General features: G+C 38.0%; 1 protein-coding gene across 2 annotated transcripts; it reads right to left on the bottom strand.

Annotated features, from left to right (window-relative positions):
• Positions 1 to 488: 488 nt before the first annotated feature.
• On the bottom strand, positions 489 to 23,919 carry LOC127654404 (centrosomal protein of 170 kDa-like). 2 transcript variants are annotated; one of them, XM_052141563.1, is made up of 19 exons: positions 23,848 to 23,919; positions 22,426 to 22,581; positions 20,610 to 20,699; positions 20,406 to 20,487; positions 17,964 to 18,019; positions 17,321 to 17,471; positions 17,105 to 17,242; positions 14,603 to 15,094; positions 13,177 to 13,562; positions 12,911 to 13,039; positions 12,534 to 12,669; positions 11,030 to 12,442; positions 9,922 to 10,171; positions 8,788 to 8,890; positions 8,333 to 8,470; positions 6,940 to 7,028; positions 6,419 to 6,512; positions 5,963 to 6,014; positions 489 to 5,221 (listed from the first exon to the last, which is right to left on the bottom strand). In XM_052141563.1, exons 2-19 carry the CDS (start codon positions 22,528 to 22,530, stop codon positions 4,983 to 4,985), a joined length of 4,143 nt encoding a protein of 1,380 aa, XP_051997523.1. In that variant the 5' UTR covers positions 22,531 to 22,581; positions 23,848 to 23,919; the 3' UTR covers positions 489 to 4,982. The 2 variants fall into 2 exon arrangements, with proteins under 2 accessions (XP_051997523.1, XP_051997522.1); XM_052141562.1 differs by lacking the exons at positions 12,911 to 13,039; positions 14,603 to 15,094.
• Between the last annotated feature and the right edge of the window lie 796 nt (positions 23,920 to 24,715).

Here is a 24,715-nt window from a genome sequence, read left to right on the forward strand (position 1 = left end):
AAAAAGCACATACAAGCAGCATAAAAGTAATACATACAAGTCCAGTGATTTAATCCATGACTTCAGAAGTCAGTTGAGAAACATATCAATATTTGAATATTTAATCATAAAAACGATTTTTTTTTATATTCTATTATTTAAATAGTATAAGGTAAGAATAAAAAGGTAATTCATGAGAAAGAGACATTGTAAAAAACATTTTAGTCATAAAGATTGTGTCACCATTATAAAAAAACAAGCTTCTAATTATATTCAAAACACAGTTAACATACAGGCAGGGGCGAAAATTTCATCAAAATGTTGGGGGGGACAATAAACATAACAATTCTCAAGAGCAATTTTTGAAGGGGACACCAAGGGGTTTTTTGTTGTTGCCCCGTTTGCATTTGTATTATTTTAAGAATATATCATTATATTATTTACAATACACATATTTTAATGATATTTTAGGGGGGGACAAACCTCAGATGGGGGTCCTGACACCCCGCTATTTCCGCCTATGCATACAGGAAGACTATAAACACTCGCCATATAAAAGTTATCATGTTTATGTTGAATCTAATGTCATGTTTTTGTTGAGGAACACAAGCATATACACACGCTCAGTAAATTATACTAATTTATACACACCAGTTTAAATGATGGAATGTCCCTTACCTCAGCTAGCATAGTCTTTTTTGGATGCCATGTTTGTTGTTTACAGGGATTACATTGCAACGAGGATGCTGCTTTCTGACGAGCTGCACATATACAAAAGTGAAGTGTACACCGCTTATCCACTACAACTGTTTGCTCAACAGATGTGATCAACTTGTGTTCATACTCAACAGCGCTAACCCAGTGCATTCTGTTATAACTGCCAGTTTTAATTTGTGTGTTCAGGATTCTACATGCCTCTCATTGTATATATGGCCAGCAAAGCAAAACTTAGCAAAATTCAAATAGTATTTTTACTATTTGAATAATTAGAGCAGAACGAATATTAGAATATTTGACTAGTCGTGCACATCCCTAGTTTGAACCAGCCAATGACAAGCTTGGACCAGCCAATTACCAATTTCAACCAGCCAATTACCAATTTCAACCAGCTAATTGCCAGCTCAGACCAGCCTATGACCAACTTGAACCAGCTAATGACCAGTTTGGACCAGTCTATGAACAGCTTGAACCAGCCTATGATCAGCTTCAACCAGCTTGGACCAGCTAATGATCAGCTTGTACCGGCAAATAGCCAGCTTGAACAAGCCTATAACTAGCTCAAGCCAGCTAATGACTAGCTTGAACCAGACAATGACAGGCTTGAATCAGTCTATGACCAGCTTAAATCACCTTATGACCAGCTTGGACCAAAAAAACAGTTTGAACCAGCTATTGACTTGCTTGGACCAGCTAATAATCAGCAGGGACAAGCTATGGTCAACTTGAAGCAGCTAATGACCAGCTTGGACCAGCTAATAATAACCAGCTTGGACCAGCATATGACCAGCTTGGACCAGCCTATAATAACCAGCTTGGACTATACTTTGACCAGCTTGGTCCAGCTAATAATAACTAGCTTGAACCAGCTAATAACCTGCTTGGACCAGTCTATGACCAGGTTGGACCAGCCAATAACCAGCTTGAACCAGCTAATGGCCAGCTTGGACCAGCTCTAAACAACCAATGACCTGCTCTGACCAACTTAAACAAGGATTTTCTCTTTTTGTATAATTATTAAGCTCTATGACCAAGTCTTGCAATAAAGGTGTTTTAAAGAGAGCTGTGATTTCTCATGAAGCGCTAGTGTCACCAAACAGAAGAGCAAAATAATGACTGTTTTTCAAAGAGTTTTCCCCAAAACTCCCCCTGGTCTGACAGATACAGTACAGGGCTAATTGGGATGCTCAACAAACAAAGCAAAGTTTTGATGACTTGGACCAGTCTATGACCAGCTTGAACCAGCTAATGATTTTTTGGTACTATTGATACAGGCACAGGGCTACAGTGTTTGCACTTTTCGGGGAAATCAACTTATGAATGGCTTACTTATTTGCCAAAGCTGGGATCCAAAAAGTATTTTAACATCCCAAAAAATGAAACTAATTTTCAAGCAGCCTGACTTTGTTCACAAACTTTCCAGCAGGGCTAGTGTAGAACAAAAGAGAGAAGATGAAACAGGGCCATATATCAGTACTAGATTACAGGAACTAAAGCCTCCTGGGATTCTAAACTTAATTCATTTTTATAGTCTACATAAAGCAGGACGTGCAAATCAGTCTTTTCGCATATGTGGAGTGAACGTGTAGGTTTAAGTGTGTATGTGTTCAAAGGGTAAAGAAAGGATAAAGAGGGCAAGCGGCTTTATGTGCTGTCACTTGCCTCCTTTAAAAGTTATTTGTTATTAACTTTGCATATAGACAGTCTGCGCATAAATAGATAAAAGTTTAATTGAAGTCAACATGGTGTTCACAACCCCATTTTACCTCCTTAATGAGATGTATTTTAAGAGTGAAAAAAAAATATTCACCAAGAAAAAAAAAGGATTAGAATTAATTTTATCCATCAGGAATTGATTGGTTCATGAAAAGTGATCTCTATATGATTACGTTTCATTGAGGTGAGGTGTGAGAGTTACTGTTGGTAAAACTGAGTGCCACACTTAAATATAGATATAAATATATAATTATGTAGGTAGGCCATTTATTATATTAATATAATGAATATCATCAGTGAAAATCAATTATGACATCATGCATCCAGGGATATGAAAGTTATTTAATAAATCAGTATTAATTTTTCATTCATGTGTAAACACCACTGAGGCAGATGGATTCTAAGGGGATATTTACCATGTTAGCTACCTAACCAGATGCCCCGTGAAGACATTTCCCATAAAATAGCTCTTTTCAAACAGTCAAAAATGTGCCCAGTTCACTACACTCTTCAGAACAGTTGAAACATTGGAATGTGCAAAATAACATGTTTCTCAACAACATCTCATAATGATCTTGATAATGGGCACTTTGTGACATAACAAGCTTGATTTATGAAACATCTGGGTAAATCCATGTAAATGACATGGCACACGACCATTTGTATAAATGATTATATTCATACAGAAACATTACATGGAAGGGTATTGTTGTGGCATTGCAACTGCATTGGAACTACAGGTAAGAAGCAACATTATAATTTTAGGTAATGCAAAGGTTATGCTTTATGATAAAAAAAGGAATGTTTAATAATTAAATCTACAAAATGTATGCAAGGATTCAAATTGTAAGATTAGTCCAATTCATCACAATAGTGGATTTTTACACTTTACAGATTAGACTGGGCTGTTTCCATGTAAGACTGCCATTGGAATACATGAAGGCCGGTGTTATTCAGTTTAGCCTTGTCCTGAATTTTCAGCATTCTCATGAATTACAAATTCACTGCTGCAAATCAAATGCAATTTTGTTTTAGATAATCCTTTTCTGTTTTCAGACAACACCAATGTAAAAAAGACTTGGTTACATAGTCGAAGCATTAAACATTTGAGAGAGAAAGGCTTTAAGGAAACCCTAAAATGGCCCTAAAATGTGCTATATGATGAATTGTGGTTCAAACGACATGGAAACGGCCCAAAATTAACTTTTTTTTGAGGAAAAAGAAATTGAGGAAATTTATCAGCCATAAATATTTCTTATTTAGCAGTCAAATGTTTTTCTTCAGTTCCAGCCATGAAACTGCATAATTGTAGTTCAAATAAAAATTTGTCTCAATGGCAGTGGGATTATTTGGCTCTTTTTAATTGCATATTTGTCATTGATTAATTGGCAGCATCATATAAGAGAATAGCATGTCTCTGTCTCTCAGTGAAATGCTACCTGTCACAAATATGTGACAGATTGTCGATTTTATTCATATTTCTGTTTTGGTGGCTAAAAGTGATAATATTTAATGGAATGACATGCAGCAGACATCCCAATTACCTGTCAGAAATCACTTACATTTCTTGCCATAAAATTTCACACCTGTCTCTGTGACAGCCCTTGGCTTGGTAAACAGTGGGGTACATAATTTTTTTAGCCAATCAGAAGAATTTCTGCCTGTCAATCATTGTGCACATTCACAGGGCAGCCTAAAAATGCTCGGATAAGTACCAGTATGGTGTCCTGCTCCCGCAAAACGCTCAGGGTCAGATGACAAAAAGCTCAAGGCGACCCATCGCACTCCATCTGTTCCAACACAATGGTGTCTGTGTGTGCACGCATGTCTTTGGAAAGAGGGGGCGTGGCTAAATCAAAAGCTGGTCTGGTGGAAGTTCCAGAACGGCTAGAATCACTTACAGCACCTTTAATGCAAAAAATATTGCACGTATGTGTCGCCACAAGGAATTCTTGAGGAAAAAAACATATATAAATGGCTAATTTTGACTGAGGTAAAAGTTGTTAGAAGAGTGGCAACAGATGTTTTCTGTACTAGATGGTTTAATCTAAACCATTTGATATATTATGATGCAGGTCCTAATACAATTACCGGCCAATGAGTAACTAATTGCATGCTGAAACCATGTTTTTTCTCACATTTGGCACTTCACAACTCAAAATTTTGGGCCCTACATGCAAAGAAAACTTGTGGCCAGGAATTTTACTCAACACTTTAAAGTATGATCTCTTCAATAAACTATCATTTATCTCTTTCACATCTGGCTTCATGTTCAACAGTCTTGTGCTCAACTACTTCCTGGGCAACTGTAGATCTGGGATCTTCAGAATAATTAATGCTTGTGTACAATCATTTTGACAACATGGTATAAGAGCTGATGGATATTTCAAAAAATTGTCTTTAATTATTGAAAATATGTCCATTGATATCTAGAATTTATGAAGCAAACATTTAATTGCATCGCCATATTAGAATATTTTCAGCATACCTCACATTATTCACATAAAAGTCCCTGTTGACCTGGCCTTTAAAACCACTGTAGGATATCTGTGTAAACCATTTGCAGTGATTCAGTTTTGATTGGAAGTGTTCTGCTCTTTGCACCTCTCTTGCAGGCCAACATCTCGTTCTGCAACCTCTGAATAGGCAGAGGGCAGTGTAGTGGTACTGGCTGATCCTTCCGCAGCCTGGTTGCCAGCTGGACCTTGTGATCCAGGACTAATTCTGTTCTCAGCTATAAGAGGACTGGTCCAACTCAAACTGCTCAGAGCATCCAACGTGCCATCAGGGTCCACCATGATATCAATCACTAGAGATTGATAGTACAAGGAAGAAATGATTATTTATTGAGTTTCTGTTTCAGATTTTTCATCATTCAATAGGCAACAGGTAACGTGATTGTCAAACAGAATGACTTTGAAATGTTTAGCAACGCATGATTCTGTTCCACTTCTTTTTTTTTTAAAATAGTAGGCATTAAACAGTATGTATTACACAGGTCTCTAGAATACTCTATTCTGATTGGTCAATGGTGCCATCTAGTGGTCTGATTTTTCTCAGTAACAACCGCACATCCTCATATCAGACCGCTCATCTGGATGTGTGAGCCAACTTTCCTGCTTCTCGGATCACTGTGCGATCTCTACAAGTAAGCTAATAAAATAATTTCAACTCAGATAAATGTTTCATGTGCATATAAATATATATATATATATATATATATATAGATATATAGCTAGTCTTTTAATAGCTCTTTTAATAAGATTTATTTATTTTCACATAATTACATAATATCAACGTAAATCAATGTTTTCCTGATCTTCCTGTCGGGGTTTAGTTATGATAACGGCCGGCTGTCTGTAAATAAGATTTATTTCTTTTCACATAATTACATAATATCAACATAAATCAATGTTTTCCTGATCTTGCTGTCGGGGTTTAGTTATGATAACAACCGGCTGACTGTACATTATCCCTTACATACTGCTCACTAAGTACTAAGCAAGTATTCCATTCTGAAAATAGATAAAAACTCAGCTTTACTGCTTACCTAGCAAGTGTCGTTCCACTCTTTTCAGGTTTTGGAGTATGGATGAGATCTCCTGAGGGTGAGAAAAAAAACAAAAGAAAAGAAATGAAAAAAAACAATAGAACTTCATTGACAACATAAATCTGACAGAATTGTATGTAACCAAATCTTTAGAGACAATCTTAACATAGATAGAAGTTATAAGAATAAGAATAAAACAATTTATTCTTTGTAAAGTATTTACTGAAAAGACAAATTAACTCAGAAGTATGAACTCTAATATCAACTAAAAATGAATACTTCATAGCATAGGCATTTCAAGCTTCAGACCCCCATCTTTCACTTGATGATCCAATTTGTGGTTTACTCTGTTTGTTAAGGTAGGTTGTGAGATACATTTCAAATCATCTTGAAATTAAATTTTAAGGAAACTTTCAAGTTGTTCACAATAAATAGAACAAAATATTCCCTTCTCACCTGATTAGAGGATTTAAGGAGAGGCACCTCATTCTCTGCCTGTAGTTTTCGCTCAATCTCCTCCCACTTTTGGTCCTTATCTTTGAATAAAATCCTGCAGGAAAAGTAAACCACACTCAGCTATTTCAAAATGTGACATCTAAAGAACTATGAATGTTTCGCTTAAAAAGTACCAATGAAATACACAGAATGGGGTCTACAGGGGCGCTAGCATCTGCCCTATTCGTTCACAAATTTAAAGGCGCACTTCGCAAATGCCCTTTTTAAGAGGAGGTGCCTTTAAGAGCGTGGAGATTTAAGCTAACAAGGAACATTCCCCCCCAATGTCCTTTCGCCCCTGCCCCTGCTAAGGGTCTGTGCATGTACCTGAAAAATACAATTTCAAGCCAAAATTCAGGGATGCACAAGGATCGTTAGTTACATATCATTTCTGAAGACAATTTTTAATATACATATCGACATGAATTCCAAAGAATTCTATAAAACCTAAAGCTATGCACAAAAAAATTAACTCAGGGTACCTGATTTTGTTGGCTGTCTTTTCCATGGCTTGTTTGATTTTAGCTGACAGCTGTGATAATGATGCCAGCAGCAAACTGTCCAGCACATCCTGTAGATGCAGAACAAGCAAAGAGTGGAATATTGTGTTATGATTCATTGTCAGAAACATGACACATTCAGAGAAAGATCCAATCCTTGCTGGCAAAATACTTTTGACTTTTACTTTAACACCCTCTAGTGGAATATAGGTGGAAAATGAAGCTGAGCTTGTAAAAGTGCATTCACTCAGTAGTTTTTCCTACATTCAAATTTGCTTTGCATATAAAGAAATTAATAGTTTGGGGGAAAAAATTAAATCATGTACACTCACATGAGATGAAGTCCCCATATCAGTACACTAATGAAAGGTGTTTATTTTACATGTAAATGAAACACGTCACCTCATGGTAGAGAATATAGGGGGCAGGGCCTGGTGCATCCACACTGGTTGCACCCCCCTTACATCAGACCTGCTAGTGCCGTATCGCATGAACTCGTAAAAAGTTTAGCTCAGTTTAGCTAATCTAATTTTTAGGTAATTAGAAGTTCAGCTTGCTGTAATTTAGCTAGCTGATTATTTGATTTTGATATTTGATGTCTAAGCATTAACATCATGTAGCATTAAAGGAATAGTTCAAGTTCAATACGAGTTAAGCTCAGTGGACAGCATTTGTGGCATGATCTTGATAACTAGAAAAAAAATATTTTGACTTACCCCTCCTTTTCTTTAAAAAAGGAAAAAATCTGGGTTACAGTGAGGCACTTACAATGGAAGTGAATGGGGGCCAATTTTTTAACATTATAATACTCACTTTTTCAAAGTATAGGCACAAAACAAACAATATGCATGTTAACATGATGTTAGTGTAATGAAATCACTTATTAACCTTTTCTGTGTAAAATTATAGCCAATTTTTATGATGCAATTTCAACAAACCATAAAATATAAATAAATTATAATCTTCACATTTCTGCTTTAAACCCTCCAATTTACTTCCATTGTGAGTGCCTCACAGTATCGCTGCTTCCTATATGCATACCACACAGTCTGTGTAGAGCACCAACTCCCTAGGAGGACACCAGAAAGTCTTGCACGTTATACGTTATTCAAGGACCTGAAGGCAGTTGCGGAACACAGTTGATCGATTCACGCTCATATCACACGAAAATATTGCATGATACTGCATCCATGCCACTTGGTGTCAATATAAATCGAAGATGATGTCTGTGTTAGTTTGTGCAACATAAACAAAAATGTACAGTGTACCTTTAATTCCTACACCATCTGTAATTATAATGCTAATTTACAGGGTGCATGGAGAGCAGCCAACTCTTTTCTGGACTATTTTTAACCCCATCTTAAACAGGACTCACCTCATCTCTAGTCCAGGTCCGACGGCGTATGGCGCGAGGATCTTGACTGCTGCTACCGCCGCGAGGTCTTGAATGTACACTTCTGCCACAGATCTCTGGAGCACTACCCAGAACATCCTCAAACAGATGGTCGTCAACCTGAGACAGGTATAGAGATGACCTGAGTGATGATACCGTATATATTAACATCTTCCTGTGTTGATCTGAGATGCAGGGTTTAAACAGAAACCATGTCCATACAAGGAAGGATTGTGAAATAATTATATGATGTGCTCTATAGGAAATGGAGTACCATTTAATTTAATTGACTACTGAATTACGAAAAACGTATCCTCTGCACACTTGTCGAAAAGTGTTGATTTAAATCTCTACAGACACCAAATAATGAATAGCTCTATATCAATATAGATCATTCCCATGGATCTGGTTATGTAAATTTACAAAAATCTTCTCACTGAAGCTGATGGTGCAGAAGGACTAACAGAGTCGATCTCGCCAGCAACGTCATGGATCTCACGTGCCAGCATGGCCAGATCCTTAGCCAGATCTTGACTGATTCTAGAACAGTCAAAGGTAAACAGAGTATGATTTGATGAACCAAAAATGTGATGAAAATTTGTGATTGTACATACAGTATCATCAGCATTTTTATGTTTATAAAAACATTGTGGTTACATTAAGATGAAAGAGGCCAGTCAACTTAAACACACTTTCAAAAGTATACAATTATTATGCCACAGGATATAAGCATTATACATGTTAACATTACTTTATTGCGCTAAAATCAGGAATTTTCCACCGTTACAGCATTTACCAGATTACATTTTTACATGACAGATTTACATGACATTATGTCTTCATGTAAAGTTCAATAATTGATTTTTTTACACTAATATCATGTTAACATATTTAATGATTATGTCTTGTGGCTATAATTTTGTTACAGTGTGTATTTTAATGTTAATGGACCGGCCCAATTTACTTCCAATGCAAGTGCCTTAATGTAACTGCGATTTTTACTTTTTTTTTTTTTTTTTAATAAACTAAGGACAAGTAGAAATACTATTTGTGGTAATAAACATAATGCCACAAATTCTGTCGATTGAGATAACTTGTGCTTGTAATTTTTCCCCATTACATTTTTTTTTTTTAATTTTGAAACGTATGTATAAAAAATCATGACCGCTCACATGAGATGATTAGTTATATCCTTATAAAAGATGTTTTATTCTACATGGAGGTCTTCATGGGGGCTGCCATTTTAGAATCACATGACAAGCTGAATACTGAATACTACTCACTAAATCTCAGTAACCGCCTTGTTATTGGACACTTTCACTCTTGGATCAAATTAATCATGGCTTATTGTGAATAGTGAATTTCTATAATGGCACCTGTAACTGAAAACTACTGATTTTGAATTTTGCTGCATCCACATCACAAGGTGTCACTGTAAGTCCAAGATGACATAAGCAAAAAGTTACAGAGTGCACCTTTAAATTGAACCCAGAACATTTCTTTAACACCCAAATGCTAATAAAACATTTTTTAAGCTCATAGTAAAGCTGATTGGAGGCCTGAGGTGTTACCTGGCGATCTCCTCACTATGGGCTGTCCAGTCTCTCATGTAATCGTCTTGTTCTTGTTCTTTGCTGGACTGGTGTCGCAGCATAGAAATGCTTCCAGGGCTGGGTGTTGCAGGGGCTGAACCCCCTAGCTGGGTCACACATGGAGCCATTGGCCGTGGATGAGTGTGTTGAGTGGAGTGCCGGTTAGAGCCATACTCATCCTCAGAGGTAGAAGCATATTCAATTGGTACACGACGCCACCTTCCACCAGCTATAAGGAAGAAATACAACATACAAGATTTGTTTTATAATAAACATTTTAAGTCAGTTACTATTGCTAGTTCTTTAAAATAATGTTACACATTCAGTACAAGTTCAGCTCAATCGACAGCATTTGTAGTGTAATGTTAATTTCCAAAGAAAATATTTTAAACTTGTCCTTCAATAAAAAAAGTAAGGCACTTATAATGGAAGTGAATGGGACCAGTCCATACATACTGTTTCAAAAGTATAGCCAGAAGACTTAAACAATATAAATGTTAAAATAATTTTAGTGTGATAAAATCGATTTCAGCATTAACTGGCTTAGCGTTGTCATGGAAACAAAATTTAAACTGGGTTTAAATAATTTTTTGTGGTAATCATAATTATGAATCAAATGACGATTGAACTTAACTTGTATTGAACCAGGAACATTCCTTTAAAGGAACAGTTCTGTCATTAAATACTTAAATACAAGTCATTCCAAACCCATATGCTGTTAATGTTTTTGTGGAAAATGAAATGAGATTTGAGATCTTCTGAAGCCATATCAAAACTTTGTATGAGCAAATGACTGAAATTTGTGCTCACGTTCAAATAAAACGCAGTGCTTTTAGATGCATTGCTCCAGGTTTGACTTCATCGGCGCCAAATTCCAATAGCTTTCTCATATGTAACATTTTCAGTGAATAATGACTTAGATTCCGGTCTCCTTTGGTGTGTTCAAAATGTCTCCTTTTTTACTACATGAAAAAAGTAAACAGCAAATGGGATTGGAATGACAATATGAGTAAACAAAGTCAGAATTTTCATTTATGGGTGCACTATTCCTGTAATATCCCAAAGCACCTCCTCTCAAAGTTCTCACCTGCTGGCACTTTTTGAACATAGGGAGCACCAGGACACTTATCAGGCAGTTTGGAAGTGCTGTGTGCTCTGGCTCTGGGGGCCATCATAGAGGAAGTAGCTGCTGTAGATCGGAGACCCAGCCACAGTGTGCTCTCAGGCGCAGGGCTTGGGACAAAGCCCCTGATCCTGCCTGGTGTAGCCTCTGAGTCACTCCGAGCTGAAGGAGAGCACACTCTCTGGCTTCGTGGTTGGGCAAGAACTTCAATCCGAGAAAGGGTCCTGCGCCCAGCTGATGGTCTTGATGCAGAACTGGCAGTGGAAGCCTCTGAAGCCACAGACATATGATCAGCATCAGCAAGGTCAGCGTCAGAAGTGTCTCCCAGTCGTGCTTTGCGGAGGATGGAAGCCCTTGTTGGTCTTGGTCGGGGAAGGGTGGATGGTTTAGAATTGGCCGGTGCAGGAGCTATAGTTGTCTTTGCTCGTCTGGATTTGCCACTTGTTTGCTGTGCTGTAGAGGTAATATTTTGACACCGGCCTTGAGGTCGTTTCGCAGAAGTAGTGTCCTGGACGTGCGAGGAGCTCAAGTCATCATCTGTCAGATCGAGAGAGGTCCAAGCTCTGGAGCCGGCTGAACCTGAAGGCTGACCTTTTCCTTTCCTTTCTGTTGTGCTGGTGTTCTTATTTGTTGTTTCACGGCCTGGACATCCAGAAGAACGTTTCCAATGGGCCATCTTACGTCCTGCTTCTCCCCCAGCCTGGCTGAAAGTGCTTGTTGTATCAATGTCAGATTCTGGTGAGAGAGAACCCTCAAGGGAGTAGCTAGGTGGATCTGCAAGGTCTGATAGATTGGTTTCCAAAAAAGCAGCAACAGCTTCTGAGTCTTTCAGCCAGGAGACAGTATCAATTCTCTCACTGATAACATCTATTTCTCTGATCGGAGTTGATGCACCAGGCCCATCAATGCAAGGTATGCGCTCTAGGGGAACATTAGCACTTGGTCTTTCTACAGTAAAGCTCTCTTGCCGCAATAGAGGCTTCCCTGTCTTCTCCCTCTCCTCCTCACCTTTCTTTTGTCTCCCATCACCTTGTTTCTTCTCACCACCACCAATTGGTCTAGACTGAGCTCCTTGTTTACCAACTTTACGCCCCACCTCGTGAGTTTTGGTCAAAGCTTGTTTGCTTGCTTTGGACTGAACGAAGTCTGCGCTAGCTGAGGTTATTCCAGCTGATCTTGGTCCCATTTTGGCAATTCTATTGAGTTTATCTACTTTCTCCTGAAGTTCTAGGTCTTGCTTCTCAGAGGAAGATGCTGTTCTCCTTGATTGGCACCTTGGGCCCTCATGGGCAACTGGGTCCATAGCAGAATCTTCAGAAGGGGGCTGTGGGAGAGTCCTTCTCTTTCGATCTGTGTGCCCTGGCGCATTGATATCAGCTGTGGAAACACCACAAAATCTTTCAAAATCAAATCAAAATACAAAACCAAAGTGTTTTATGTTTGATAGCCCTTAAAACTAAATAAGAACCTTTTTCATCTGTGGAAAGCATGGTGGGTTCAGCCCCAGATCCCTCAGGATCAGTCCGTATATGACTTGCAGCTAGACTAGCCCACTGTGAGACCCACCTTGGACCACCTACTACAACCAAGTCATCCGGCAACACCTATAGAAATGTAGCACATGTTTTTTTAAAATGTAAGTTAATAAAACTGATGTTTTTAGGAGGTTAATATCCTTACTGCTTCAAATTATGAGTAGCTTGTATTTATTTGTACTTCCCCAACACTGGAGAGGACTATTTAGGGAAACATGGCAAGGAATATTTGTGGTTCGAGTGTCTTTTGAAATGGATTTCAATGTTCTTCAGAACAGTAAGCTGAATATTGCAGATATTCTAGCTATACCTCTGCACCAACATAACCAGCTTGTCTGGTTTCCATGGCTCTAGATCTTGGACAGATGGTTCCTCTATCTGTCTGGTAATGTGGGAAACGCAGTTTTGTCAGGGCTTGATTATCCTCCACCCCAAATACCTAAAACGCAACACGTTCAACACCATCACTACGTCTCAGCGAATTGTATTTTGCAGTTTTAAAAGTGGTTCCAAGTGTATAGATTCTGACATCACCACACATAAAATGGTTTTATTTTAATACTACTGCAGCTTTACCTTATCAATCATACGCCTGGCCTCTTCCTCTTCTGCATTTTCATTTTCCAATTCAATTGTATAGGTCCCTCTGTCACTTTGGTCATCTATATGTCCCCTTTTAGGAGTCTCTTGAGACCCAGTGCTTTGCTCTCTTTGCACTTTGGCTTTCTGTGGGGAAGAACGATTCTCTTTTCTGCCAACTTCATCCCCTACTGGTGCCATCTTTTTAGCTACAGATGATGGTTTGTCCTGGAAGAGATCATCCCTCCCACAGAAAGGCCCTTCTGTCCTCAGCACACCCTGCCTTCCTCTGTAACGCTCCTGCATGAATGCCCTTTGGCTACTGAGCTGATCTCCCAGTGCATTCTCTGAGTCGCTCTGTGTACCGTCCTCATGCTTACTGCCTGAAAGAAAAAAATGAAGGGAGAGACACAGAGAGAAGGAAAAGTATGACTATTGACTTGTGACTATACTGTAGTAAAAGACGTCTAGAGGGCATTACATAATTTATGCATGTCTCCATGAGCAACATTGCACAAATAAGCCCAACAGTAAAAGCCGTTTCACAATGGACATGCAGTCTCAAGTTTCTTGGTAACATGGTAAGCAGGAAATTACAGGAAGTTTTTCTAGTACCTCATAAGTGGTGTATTTTATTGTTTTGCCTTTTGTAAATAGCTTTTATTATGGGTCTGTACCAAAACCTAGTTAGCATCCTCCAGAGGCAGCAATTTAAGACATCATAGGCATTCGCAAAGACTGTTCCAAAAGGTAGGTTATCTTAATTATGCTGCCTCCAAAGATTTCTGGTCTCAGCCAAATTCTAAGGTAGCATCGTATGTATTCTTCAACCAGGTAGGCGATCCCAAAATGCACCGTGATGAATTTGCCAGAAAAAAATCCAAGATGGTGGACAAAGCGAGAGAAATTTAGATTATAAATATACTTATAATCCATTCAATACTGAACATTATCGATACATTTCAATTTAATATGAAACAAATCTGACTAATTTACCCAAAATATGTGTGTCTGGGCGTATTTATGCTCATTAGAGGATTGTGTCGTTTTTCTTGCATCACCTGCGATGCAAGAAATCAGTTGCAAGTTTTTGATTGTGTGCTGCGCATAAGGAGCAATATTTAAATGATACACGGAGCTGCTGCTATGTAAAGCGTTCCAAGTCTCTCTCTTATGAGGTATTATTTCAGTAAGGATGCTGCCACTGAAGACAGCTGCCTACGTAGGAGACAGTGAGGCAGCTCACTAAGTTTTGGAACAGACCACAGTGAGAGGTGTCAGTGAACTGGTGCAATGAATAACCATATTGTGAAGGGGCAACAATTGCCCCTAAAATCACAACACAGTTTTTGTCTTGACTTCAAAATTTTTACCCATACAAACCTCTTTGGCTTTTGTCATGGCCCGTGTAAATCGGCCTTACCTCCTCGCTCATTTTCTTTACCTCTAAGGCTCTTCAGCTGAACTGGTACATCACTCTTCACGCTGTCCCCATCATCCTCAGCTACAGATTCAGAGCAAGCCAGGGGCAGCTCATTCTGTGCCAGCCAGTCCGCCACTTTAACCTCCGCTACCACCATGGCAGCCTGCAAGGCACTCAGCTCCTCCCCTGCCCCTCTCTTTGGCCGTTGCCGATGGTCTTGGGCGCCATTCGAGGTCCGCTCTTTGCCCTTTCCTGAAGCCACTGATTCAAACTTAATAGTGAAGGAGGCATGTCCCTGTGCGCTGCCCTCTGAGGCAGGGACTGTGGAAGCTGACGGAACTCCCTCTGTACTAGTTGGGAGGCTTTCTCCTGTGTTTCCCCCTACTGGAAGAGTCTCCTTACAGGGTATCTCAGAGTAGCTTGGCTCCTGGGTCCCCACAGTTTGTGGTGTGGTTCCTGGCTCCACCTGCTGCTTTGTATTGTCTTTGCAGCCTGTCGTTTAATAAATAAACAGCGGCCCAAAAACCTTTGAATTGAAAACTTAAACCACACTTAAAAGATGTATCTGATACATCTTTTATCAGATACACGGTATATATATATATATATATATAACCCTGTGTTAAATAGGGTTAATAAATAATAGCACTATGTTAGAGTGATTTGTTAACATTAAGTGTAATATATGAGGGTTGTTGGTGAAGGGTCATCTTTTGCCTAAAATCTGTGATATAAATTGTAATTTGAGGCTGTACTTTATGTTAAACCCAGTTATATAAGAAATTTATGGTAAAAGAACCGAGAGCTCATGGGAAGGCTCATTGAGGGAAGCCCCAAAAATGTATATAGTTTGTGTGAAATGTTCTGGTGCTAACATGTGGGAACTGATGTGATCCATCCTTGTTCGTGTACGCCGTCTTTGATGCAGGGTATATGTTTAACAGTGCCCTGACATGTCAATCAAGGGAGTGTGTGAAATATGTATATATAGAGAAACAAGAAGAGATGTGAAACAGAGAAAGAATGGAGAGGAAAGGTTGTGAACAGAGATGATTAGTACGTAAATCGCTGTATTGTCTGTTTAAAAAAAAACTTATCTTTGTGTTATATTGAGAAGAGATAACACTGAATAGCCTTTTGTTTTGTTGAGTGAACTGACGCTAAAAATCCAGAAGATTTTGTGTGATTGCTCACTGACGGAGATCATACAGATGGTTTGCATATGTAGAGACTCTGTATACTAAGCACGAGTGTTTAGTCATTGAGGGATTTATTCGGACACTGTGGAAGAATCCAGATAGCTCTTTGAGTCACCGGACGCACTCAAAGATCCTATGGCTACGAAGTATTCAGACGGTAAGAAGAGGCCGAGAGACATCGAGGACATTCAGGTACTCAATATGTGGTTCTGTTGGCTCTAAAAGAGTGAAGAGGCCAATTTACAATTTCGAAGGCCACTCCAAACGCAAGCTACGACACAGGCCTGCAACTGCAAGTGTGTGTGTGTGTGTGTGTGTTTGTGGGCCCACTGTGTGTACATTTGATCAATGTTTATGAGTTACAAGGAATTAAGTTTAGTGAGGAATTCAGGATTTAAGTTTAATATTGACACCGAAAGAGGTTATTTTTGGTTAAGTGTATGTTCCTGTGAGTGTATGGAATGCCTAAAGGGTTAAAATACCAGAAAAGGTAAATTAGTTTTTTTTTATACTGAGAAACATTTAATTAGAGTTTGTGAAAAGGTTTTTTTTAGCTTGTTACGTCATTGCTCAATTGTTATTTGGTGTCCACGAGCACGAAGATATTTGCTAATTTTACCAAATATCTCATAGTTTTCGTGTGTTCTTGTGTGTTTTATCCAGTTGTTCCTGTATTCTCTCATCTGCCCAAATTTCCAGTAAACACTACACCTATGCCGTAGACTAAAGCGATCCCTTTACTCAGTCACATCATTGAAGTCATGTTTTGAGTTCCACGCTCGGTCACGGTTAGCGATTACACTAGATGCATACCGTGCCTGAGCCAACTGAACCATGCCCTAACCCACCTCTTCAAGTGGGCTAAGGTACGGTTCAGCGTTCGGAATGATCACACTAGTCAAATGAACTGGACTTTGGGGTCAAACTTGCTCGGGCACGGTACAGATTGCCTAGTGTGAGTACACCCATAGTTGATGTACTGTATGAAGTCAGTCACAGGTGTCCTAGCAGAGTAACCAAGGTAAAGTTAATCAAATTAACTATGGACATGTTCCACTAAAGTTTGACAACCAGAAAGTGTCAAATACTTTATTTTCTTCATTTATTGAAATATTTTTCTTGTGCAGTCTTTCTTTAAAATAAACACCACTTGGTTTGATATTTTCTTATCTAATGCAATAACATTTATACCTTTTAAATGTCTTAAGTGTCTAAATATTTGGGATGCAGGAGCCAAACATGCCAAACATGAAGACATACATGAAATCCGATGTTGTCAGAAAATGACAACGAACTATCTTACCTGCTTCACACCTGACTTGTTTTTGGTCAGAAGCCTTTGTGTTATGCTTCACAGAATTTTCATCATCTGCGTCCCCTTCACCCCACCAAGATGGCTGCCCATACAGAGGGGTTCCTCTTTGGAGCACCGCTATGTCTCCTGAAAGTAAGACCATATTTTGAGTCTTTGGAAGCCACATGGAAGTCTTTTTAAACTAAAAACACACTCTCTTCCCACCTGCCACCTTCTCTGTCTTTGGTGGTAGTTCTAGTGGCTTGGCTCCAGCATTCTTTCCTCCCTCTGCCCCATTGACTTCTAGACTTTTGGTGGTTTCCCTTGATGGGGAAGGCTTCTTTGTTAGCTGAAGTTGACTGGTGAACTTTTCATGCTGTCCATGAATGTAAATGTAAGAAGGTCAAGACAGAAGGCAAGATACCATAGTTCAATAGCTCTGACTGTTCTTGGTAAAATTCTGATGCAGATATAGTCAAAGGCCTTGACATACAGTACCAGTTAATGTTTGGACACAGTTATGCTTGAACTGTTTATATTAGTTTTGTAGACAAATATAGATTTTCTACTATTTGCCAGGTTGGCTTTATGAAGAATATATATATATATATATATATATATATATATATATATATATATATATATATATATATATATATATATATATATATATATATATATGCAATTTTTGTGACATTTATGGGCACTACATAAAACCCATTCTTTCATTTGTGTTATGTCATAGTTTCATGACTTCACTGTTACAATAAATTGTGGAAAATAGTTATAATAAAAAGTGAGTCTTGTGACCAACTTTTATCTGGTAGTGTATTTACACTGTTTTACTTTAGTAGTTTGCTGGCATTACCTTCAGAGCCTCTTCTGGAACATGTAACTCTCCATGTATGACTGTAAATAAATTGGTATGTAAGCTGGGTTAAGGAGGAAACAATATACATATACGAAAGGATTACTCTTAGTTAAAGCATATTATTGGTCCAATCTTAGGCAACACCCACATTAATACGTTTTTAGTTAAGGAAAAAGACATAGAGTGAATGAGAGGCATTACCATTGCAAAATTAATACATTTTCACATAATTGTGTAGTCGAGGCCTTAAGTATGTGGTGAACATCAGTTAAGATGACATTCCAAGCACCAGTTTATGGCAGGGCCCCTCTCTAACTGCCGGTGTGGAAGGAGATGTGCCACACTGTGATTGGATCCTTGGTGAATGAACATAATCAAATGTACAACAACAGATAAGATGCTAAGACAACTGCCAGACACCTCTTTTAGGGCAGGAAGGGGGGGCCTTCTGCACCCACCAAACTCCTAAGGTTTAAATTCCTTCAGGGCCTCCCTGATGCAGCAGCAGTGGAGGGCCACACAGATCTATTCATAGCTATGTTTGGAGGCCTTAAATTAATATAAACTGCAACACATCCACTCCCTCTTCATGCAAAGCACAGTTTATGTTAATGATTATTGACTGTTAACAAAACATTTCACGGGACAGACCTATTAACAGATAAACGAATGCATGGACGTTGACTTAACCATTTCTTGTCTTGTTTGGTCTCTATCTGTTCCATACGATGCCTTTAATAATTGGAAAGAGGTTAGGTAAAGAAATAATGCATGGGTGAAACGTTAAAGACAATGTTTTAACACTGTACTTTATGCTATGCAAATGAGTTCCACACTAGGGTGGGCAACACCGTGGCTACTTCAGACACCAGTGGCCAATCACACTCCAGGATCAGAAAGGTGGCAGATTTCAATCTCCTCCTCTTCAGAAAGAGATATATGTCCCCTGGGTAGACACACCCTTGTTCTGCGTTTCCAACTCTACAGGGAAGGAGACACCAACAGACACACCACGTCCTGAGTTTCTGACCTGACGAGGAAAGAGGCTACAAGATAGATGAGGTTAAGCTTTTGCAAGCAAAACCTTTTATATTGCTTTATTGCTATATTGCTGCACTCTAGCTGAAAAAGGGCCCCAGCATTGAAGGACCTTATCTGACACTTACGGCTCCTCTAGCAGCACAGCCCAGTCTACAAAGGACCTCTGCATCGGCAGGTATTGCCTGTCCCACCCGGCTCCTCAGTGACACAGCCAGCCTGCAAAGACTCTGTGAAGATTCAGCTGACCTAGCTGCCCAGTCCACTCTTTAAGGACCCTCTTGGTGCAACCGAAGTTCAACATCCTCCAGCCCAGCACGGCAATGACTACTGGATCGCAACTCTGCGCCCTCCCCACTGCATACTTTTCCCATAAAGCTGAGTTCACACTGCCAGCAACATGCAACGACAAAACAACCTCATCTCATTCATTTTCAATGAGAGCTGGCGACTTCCGGCAACATGAGTGACCGTTGACAACCAGATGTGGGCGTGTCCAGCGACACGACAAATTTGAGAAATGTTTTACTTTATGCAAATGAAGAGCGACTTTTGGGAGCCGACAGCCAATACAAGAGAAGATGGTAGAGCTCACGTGATCCTAATATTTTAATAATAATATTAATTGTAAAGAAACAGTGCTGTTTAGACTCTCCATACACTCCACTAGCGACCTAACCGCCAGCCACTGGCGACACGCAGCGACAAAGTTGCTGGCAGTGTGAACGCACCTTAAGGAGCATTCCCATACAATTCTCTCCCATTGCTACGTTCAGATCAACAACATTGCATTTATCCATTCTGTGTTCAAATCATTTATTTTGCTTTATTGTTTAATTCAGTACTTTCCTTTTTGTTATTAGTTTATTATCCTTTAGCAGTGCATATTAATTATTAGCATTATTAATCATTGTGGTCTTTACTCTTGCATTTGTATTATTAATAAATGTCCTTAATTTTTTTACAACTGTGTCTTCATTGTGTTGATGATCAAATACTCTACTAGTTGTCCAGTCTCTCACAAATCCTTCAGATAAATCAGCTGACCAACTCCCTCTAGTTTACTTTAATTCTAAATTATTGAACAGCTCTTAAGAACAGTGTTCTTAAATTGTTAAGATAGTATTCTTAACAGGTGCCCCGTATTGAAAAGGGGGAGGGGCCATCTGAAACACTCATAACCATACCTTAAGTGACACGTGATAAAAATCACTACGTCATCAGTGAATAGAGTAGAAACCACTACAAGTACATAGTATAGACGTCTAACAATGGTCTAATCGGCCGTAAACTGTTAACTTATCAGCAAATATATGTTATATTGTGTATTCAGCAAAACAACTAAAGTAGAACAAAGCCAACATAACAATCAAAAGGTGATTTATTTTGTGTCTGAAAGGATATCATATCCAAACCTTAGCTTGTCACCCATTTTCAAGGTAATATACTGCTGCTCCAGTATACGAACATCATTCACAAATGTCTATTGGAGAAAAAGGAGGTCAGCTGTCACCATAGTCTTTTCATACCAGCAGAGACTACATTCAGCATATTTATAGTCACAGAAAGACTATCTATTATGAACAGAAACAGAAAATTTCTCACCCCGTTGAGACTGCCCAGGTCTTTGACTTTATGCTCATCTGTAGCTACTTCATAATTGATGACAGCGTGCTGTTTGTCTACACTGCGAGACTGTCAATAAAAAGAGAAGTTTATAGCTCTTTATTATGGGCATAATTATATGCTGCATGATTGGTGAATGGCTGGAGGATGATCCTCAGTTGAAAGTATTTGTGAATTTGTACCAGATTTAAATGTGTAAGTCCAACATATTCAGAACTGATTAATAACCACAGCAGAGAAGTTACATTCTGTGTTCTAAGTTAGTTAAGTAATCAATTGACATTTCAATGGCTGTCAAACATGACCGTATATACAGTGCAACAGTGTCAACTAGAAGAGATGTCCACAACAATTGAAGATGAGAAAATGTTGTTTTATTTTGCATCACTATAAGAAAAGAAAAAGGAATATAACCTAACAACAAATAACAATAACATAACATATACATACATAAACAACAAAACCACCAGTTTGTACAGTATATCCAATATTGATATATTAAGGTTGAAAGAAAACCTTAACAAATTGAAATTCATTTTCGTAAAACTAATTTAGCCAATTTTCTCGAAAGTTCCACTTGCATAACATCCTTTTTGTAGGCTATATTTAATTAAATAATTTAAGTTGGACAGCCGACATTTTTACACTTAAGGATGTTCCATTTAAAGTGTCCTAAAGCCATCTTGCATATTGGCTCCTACAAAAAACAGCTTTGGAAGTGGCTTATCCAATCGAAATTTATCCAGTAAAACATCCTGATTGCATCCCGAACATCAGCAAAGAACCACCACTCACCAGTCATTTAACCAGTGCACTAAAACAAGAGTTTAAGCTTTGCCTTTAAGAGCGGCTTTAAAAGGAAATAACCATCCAATCAGCATATTTGAAAAAGCAGATACATACACAAGCAAGAGAACTTCACAGAACTTGAGTTTTTTCCTCTCTCTCTCTCCGGCGGCCGGTGACGAAGGTTGGAGAGAGAGAGAGAATTACAGGCAGCTGCTCTGTTTGTGTGTTTTTGGTTCAGTTTTTCATTAAACTATTATTTATATTGCCAAACCGGTTCTCGCCTCCTCCTTTCCCTTAACCTGCTTTACAGTCCCGCTTAACCACATGTAAACGGATCACCTGAGATGCATCTGAATACCAGGTGTAATCGGAGTATGCATTTCAAACTACGTTTAACTTGACGCATCGTTCTAAAAATGCTGTGTTTATGACGCAACACAACCAAAGTGAACAGTCTGAAGTGCAGTTGTCTGATGCACGTACACATTGAAACATCCTTAGGAAAGGTTTATAATATGCTTCAGACAGATTGACGAAATCAATTGCCAAATGAATTACTGTGTGGACTGTGGGCCAATGATAGGCTTATGTTCAGTGTTATGGAAATTAAACAAGGTATTGCCTTATCAACGCTTTCCTCACTTGACACAATTATGTAATGTGTTTTAGGTATTTTAATTATTATATTTCTTATATTTAAAATTATTGAAATATGATTACTTATTATTATTTTTTATTGTTTACATTTCATTGTTTAATTTGTGGGCCTTTCTCTGTATTTATACGTGATTCTTTAGATTTTTAATTATGAGTAATTTTATATTCTGGTTTGTTTCTAACAAGTTACCAATAAATCAAATTATTTATTAGAATAATAAGTATTTTTTTCCAAAATATGCACATGTATATAAGATATATTATTTAATATATTATATTTGATATCTATTTTTATATTTATATACAGTGATATTCTCAGCCTGTGCATGAGTAACAGAGATTGAGTCACCTGCAGCATAAACTCACAGTCGTCCCGTCCCACGAAGATCATTTCCCGGGGAAGGCGGTGCCTTGTTCCCCCGCCACTGATGAGGAACCAGGATGTCAAACTCATCTTGACTTAACCTAGCCTCCTATTTTGCCTTGGATCTCTTTCTAGGTCATTCTGTTGAGAGGTTAGTTACAGGCAAATGGAATATATCATTTTAACTTGACCATTAAATTATATGGAGGACAAAATGTCATGTATCTATACTGAATGACAAAGATGCATCTGGGCTAAAATTAAGTTGATACAGCCTATAGGAGACAATAAAGAGAATACTGTATACTGTACCTCTAGGCATGAGCAATTCTTTTCATAGTATATGGATGTGTTATTTACGCAAAAGTCGCTGATGCTAAGTATACCCTGTGGAAGAGGATTTTCTCCATTCCTGAATAAATGGGATAATTTCCTGCTAAATGCCAGGCAAGCAGCTGACTACTCTATCCACTTAAACAATGGATAAAGAGGGAAACATCAAAAAATAGGAATATGAATAACTTTCTCAAGGCGTTCCACTGCTTTAGAGCTAATTTAATAATTTTTTCAACATCCAATAAGCAAAGGCTATCAAATGAGACTAAAATAAGTTATGGTGAACTTAATAGAGGCAGATAGAGCCAAAAAGCATTCAGGGCATTCCTTTACCAACATCAAAGTTACAAAATTGGAACTGTCAAGCCTGTCAAGAACATGCCCAGGACATATTTAACAAAATAGAAAAATACACTTTTATAATTTGCATGAAGAAAATGAAGCCTATTTTTACATTGACATTATTTTCATGATAGTCACCCTTTCTCATAATGCGAAACAATTCTATGTATCATCGTGAAGAAATAAAGACATGTTTTATTGACATTCACAATACAAGCAGTAAGTGTTTTAAATACGATCCAAATTTGCATATACGCATCATTATTAGATAAACAGAGCATCATTTACGTGTGAACGGAGCTCTCCTGATTCACCATTAGTCTCCGCCTCTACCTTCATGCATTGGCCTTGTTATGCCTTATAATGACACATCTCATGTATATTCTAAGACACAGTCGGTCACTATATACACCCATCGAATTTTTTATCATGTTTCTTCTCTATACATTGATCGATAGCGATCGGATGTGTGTTTAATCACACACATTTGACGCCTTGGGGGAGACGCACAAATCCAAGCACGACTAAATATTTGTAAAATAAGTCTGCTACTGTTGTATTACGCATCATCAGACGGCGTTAGAGACATTCAGTCCGTAAAAGGCCAGATCAATCGCTTGTATAAGGCTCATGATAGCCAATATCTCATTTAATTTGCTGTTAAAATTTAACAACTTGAATGGTCTAGAGTGTGGTCAGTAGGCAAAAAAAATAGAGCACATCACTTACCCGGTAAATCCCAGTATATTTATGCAATAAATGACATCCGCCTGTTCTTGTTCACGGAGCAGCGCTTCTCTGCCCATCCCAGTCTGAAGTGCAGTTACTATTATTGACACACGATGGCGCTGCAGTGTCAAGAAAGAAGCAGATGGCGATTGATGTCGAATGTTTTGGGGAACTTTTATGTGTGAATAAATTTATCTGTGCCTGTTTAGATTTAAGACTTGTCATTCCAGAGAGATACAATTAAGTTTTTATTATGAACGCAATATAATGAACTATAAAATATAATCATATTACTTGTATTTTATTAAATGTTATTTATTAACAGCCTATATTCAAAACGATTTGCCTGTTTAAGATTAACACATTTCAGTTGTATAAAAAATTTCAATCGAAATTAATTGAGTAAACTTTAACAAAATTAAATGAATGAAACTTCAATATTTGTAAGTTTAAATTTTTTTTTTTTTTACTTTATATGTGTAGCCTATATGTGTGGGGGCTCTGTGAGGACCATGTCATCTGTTGCAGGGCTCCCTGTTCTTCTATTTTATTCTATTTACAAAAGGACTGTTTGAGAGGATAACACATATATTTCCTATTGACACACTAAAGTAGCAGATATAAATAACCATCTTAAAACAACAATTTTTGTGAAAAAACATCGTATGTGCCTAAGATATATGGCATATATATATATATATATATATATATATATATATATATATATATATATATATATATATATATATATATATATATATATATATGCCCATAACATTTCAAAGACACAGGATGTATTTATCATATAAATGTTTATATTGTGGTTAGGCTACTCAACACAATGGATTGACAATGGACATTGATCTTT

Source organism: Xyrauchen texanus, chromosome 13, assembly GCF_025860055.1.
Source record: "Xyrauchen texanus isolate HMW12.3.18 chromosome 13, RBS_HiC_50CHRs, whole genome shotgun sequence".
In the NCBI taxonomy this organism is placed as follows: domain Eukaryota; kingdom Metazoa; phylum Chordata; class Actinopteri; order Cypriniformes; family Catostomidae; genus Xyrauchen; species Xyrauchen texanus.

Bases quoted from the DNA above. Each gene is read 5' to 3' on its own strand.
- LOC127654404 (XM_052141563.1), bottom strand. From the start codon at position 22,530: ATGAGTTTGACATCCTGGTTCCTCATCAGTGGCGGGGGAACAAGGCAC. The intron at 17,472-17,963 runs GTAATGCCAGCA...ATTCATGGACAG, and splicing joins TTCCAGAAGAGGCTCTGAAG to CATGAAAAGTTCACCAGTCA. The intron at 8,891-9,921 runs GTAACACCTCAG...TGACTGTTCTAG, and splicing joins CATAGTGAGGAGATCGCCAG to AATCAGTCAAGATCTGGCTA.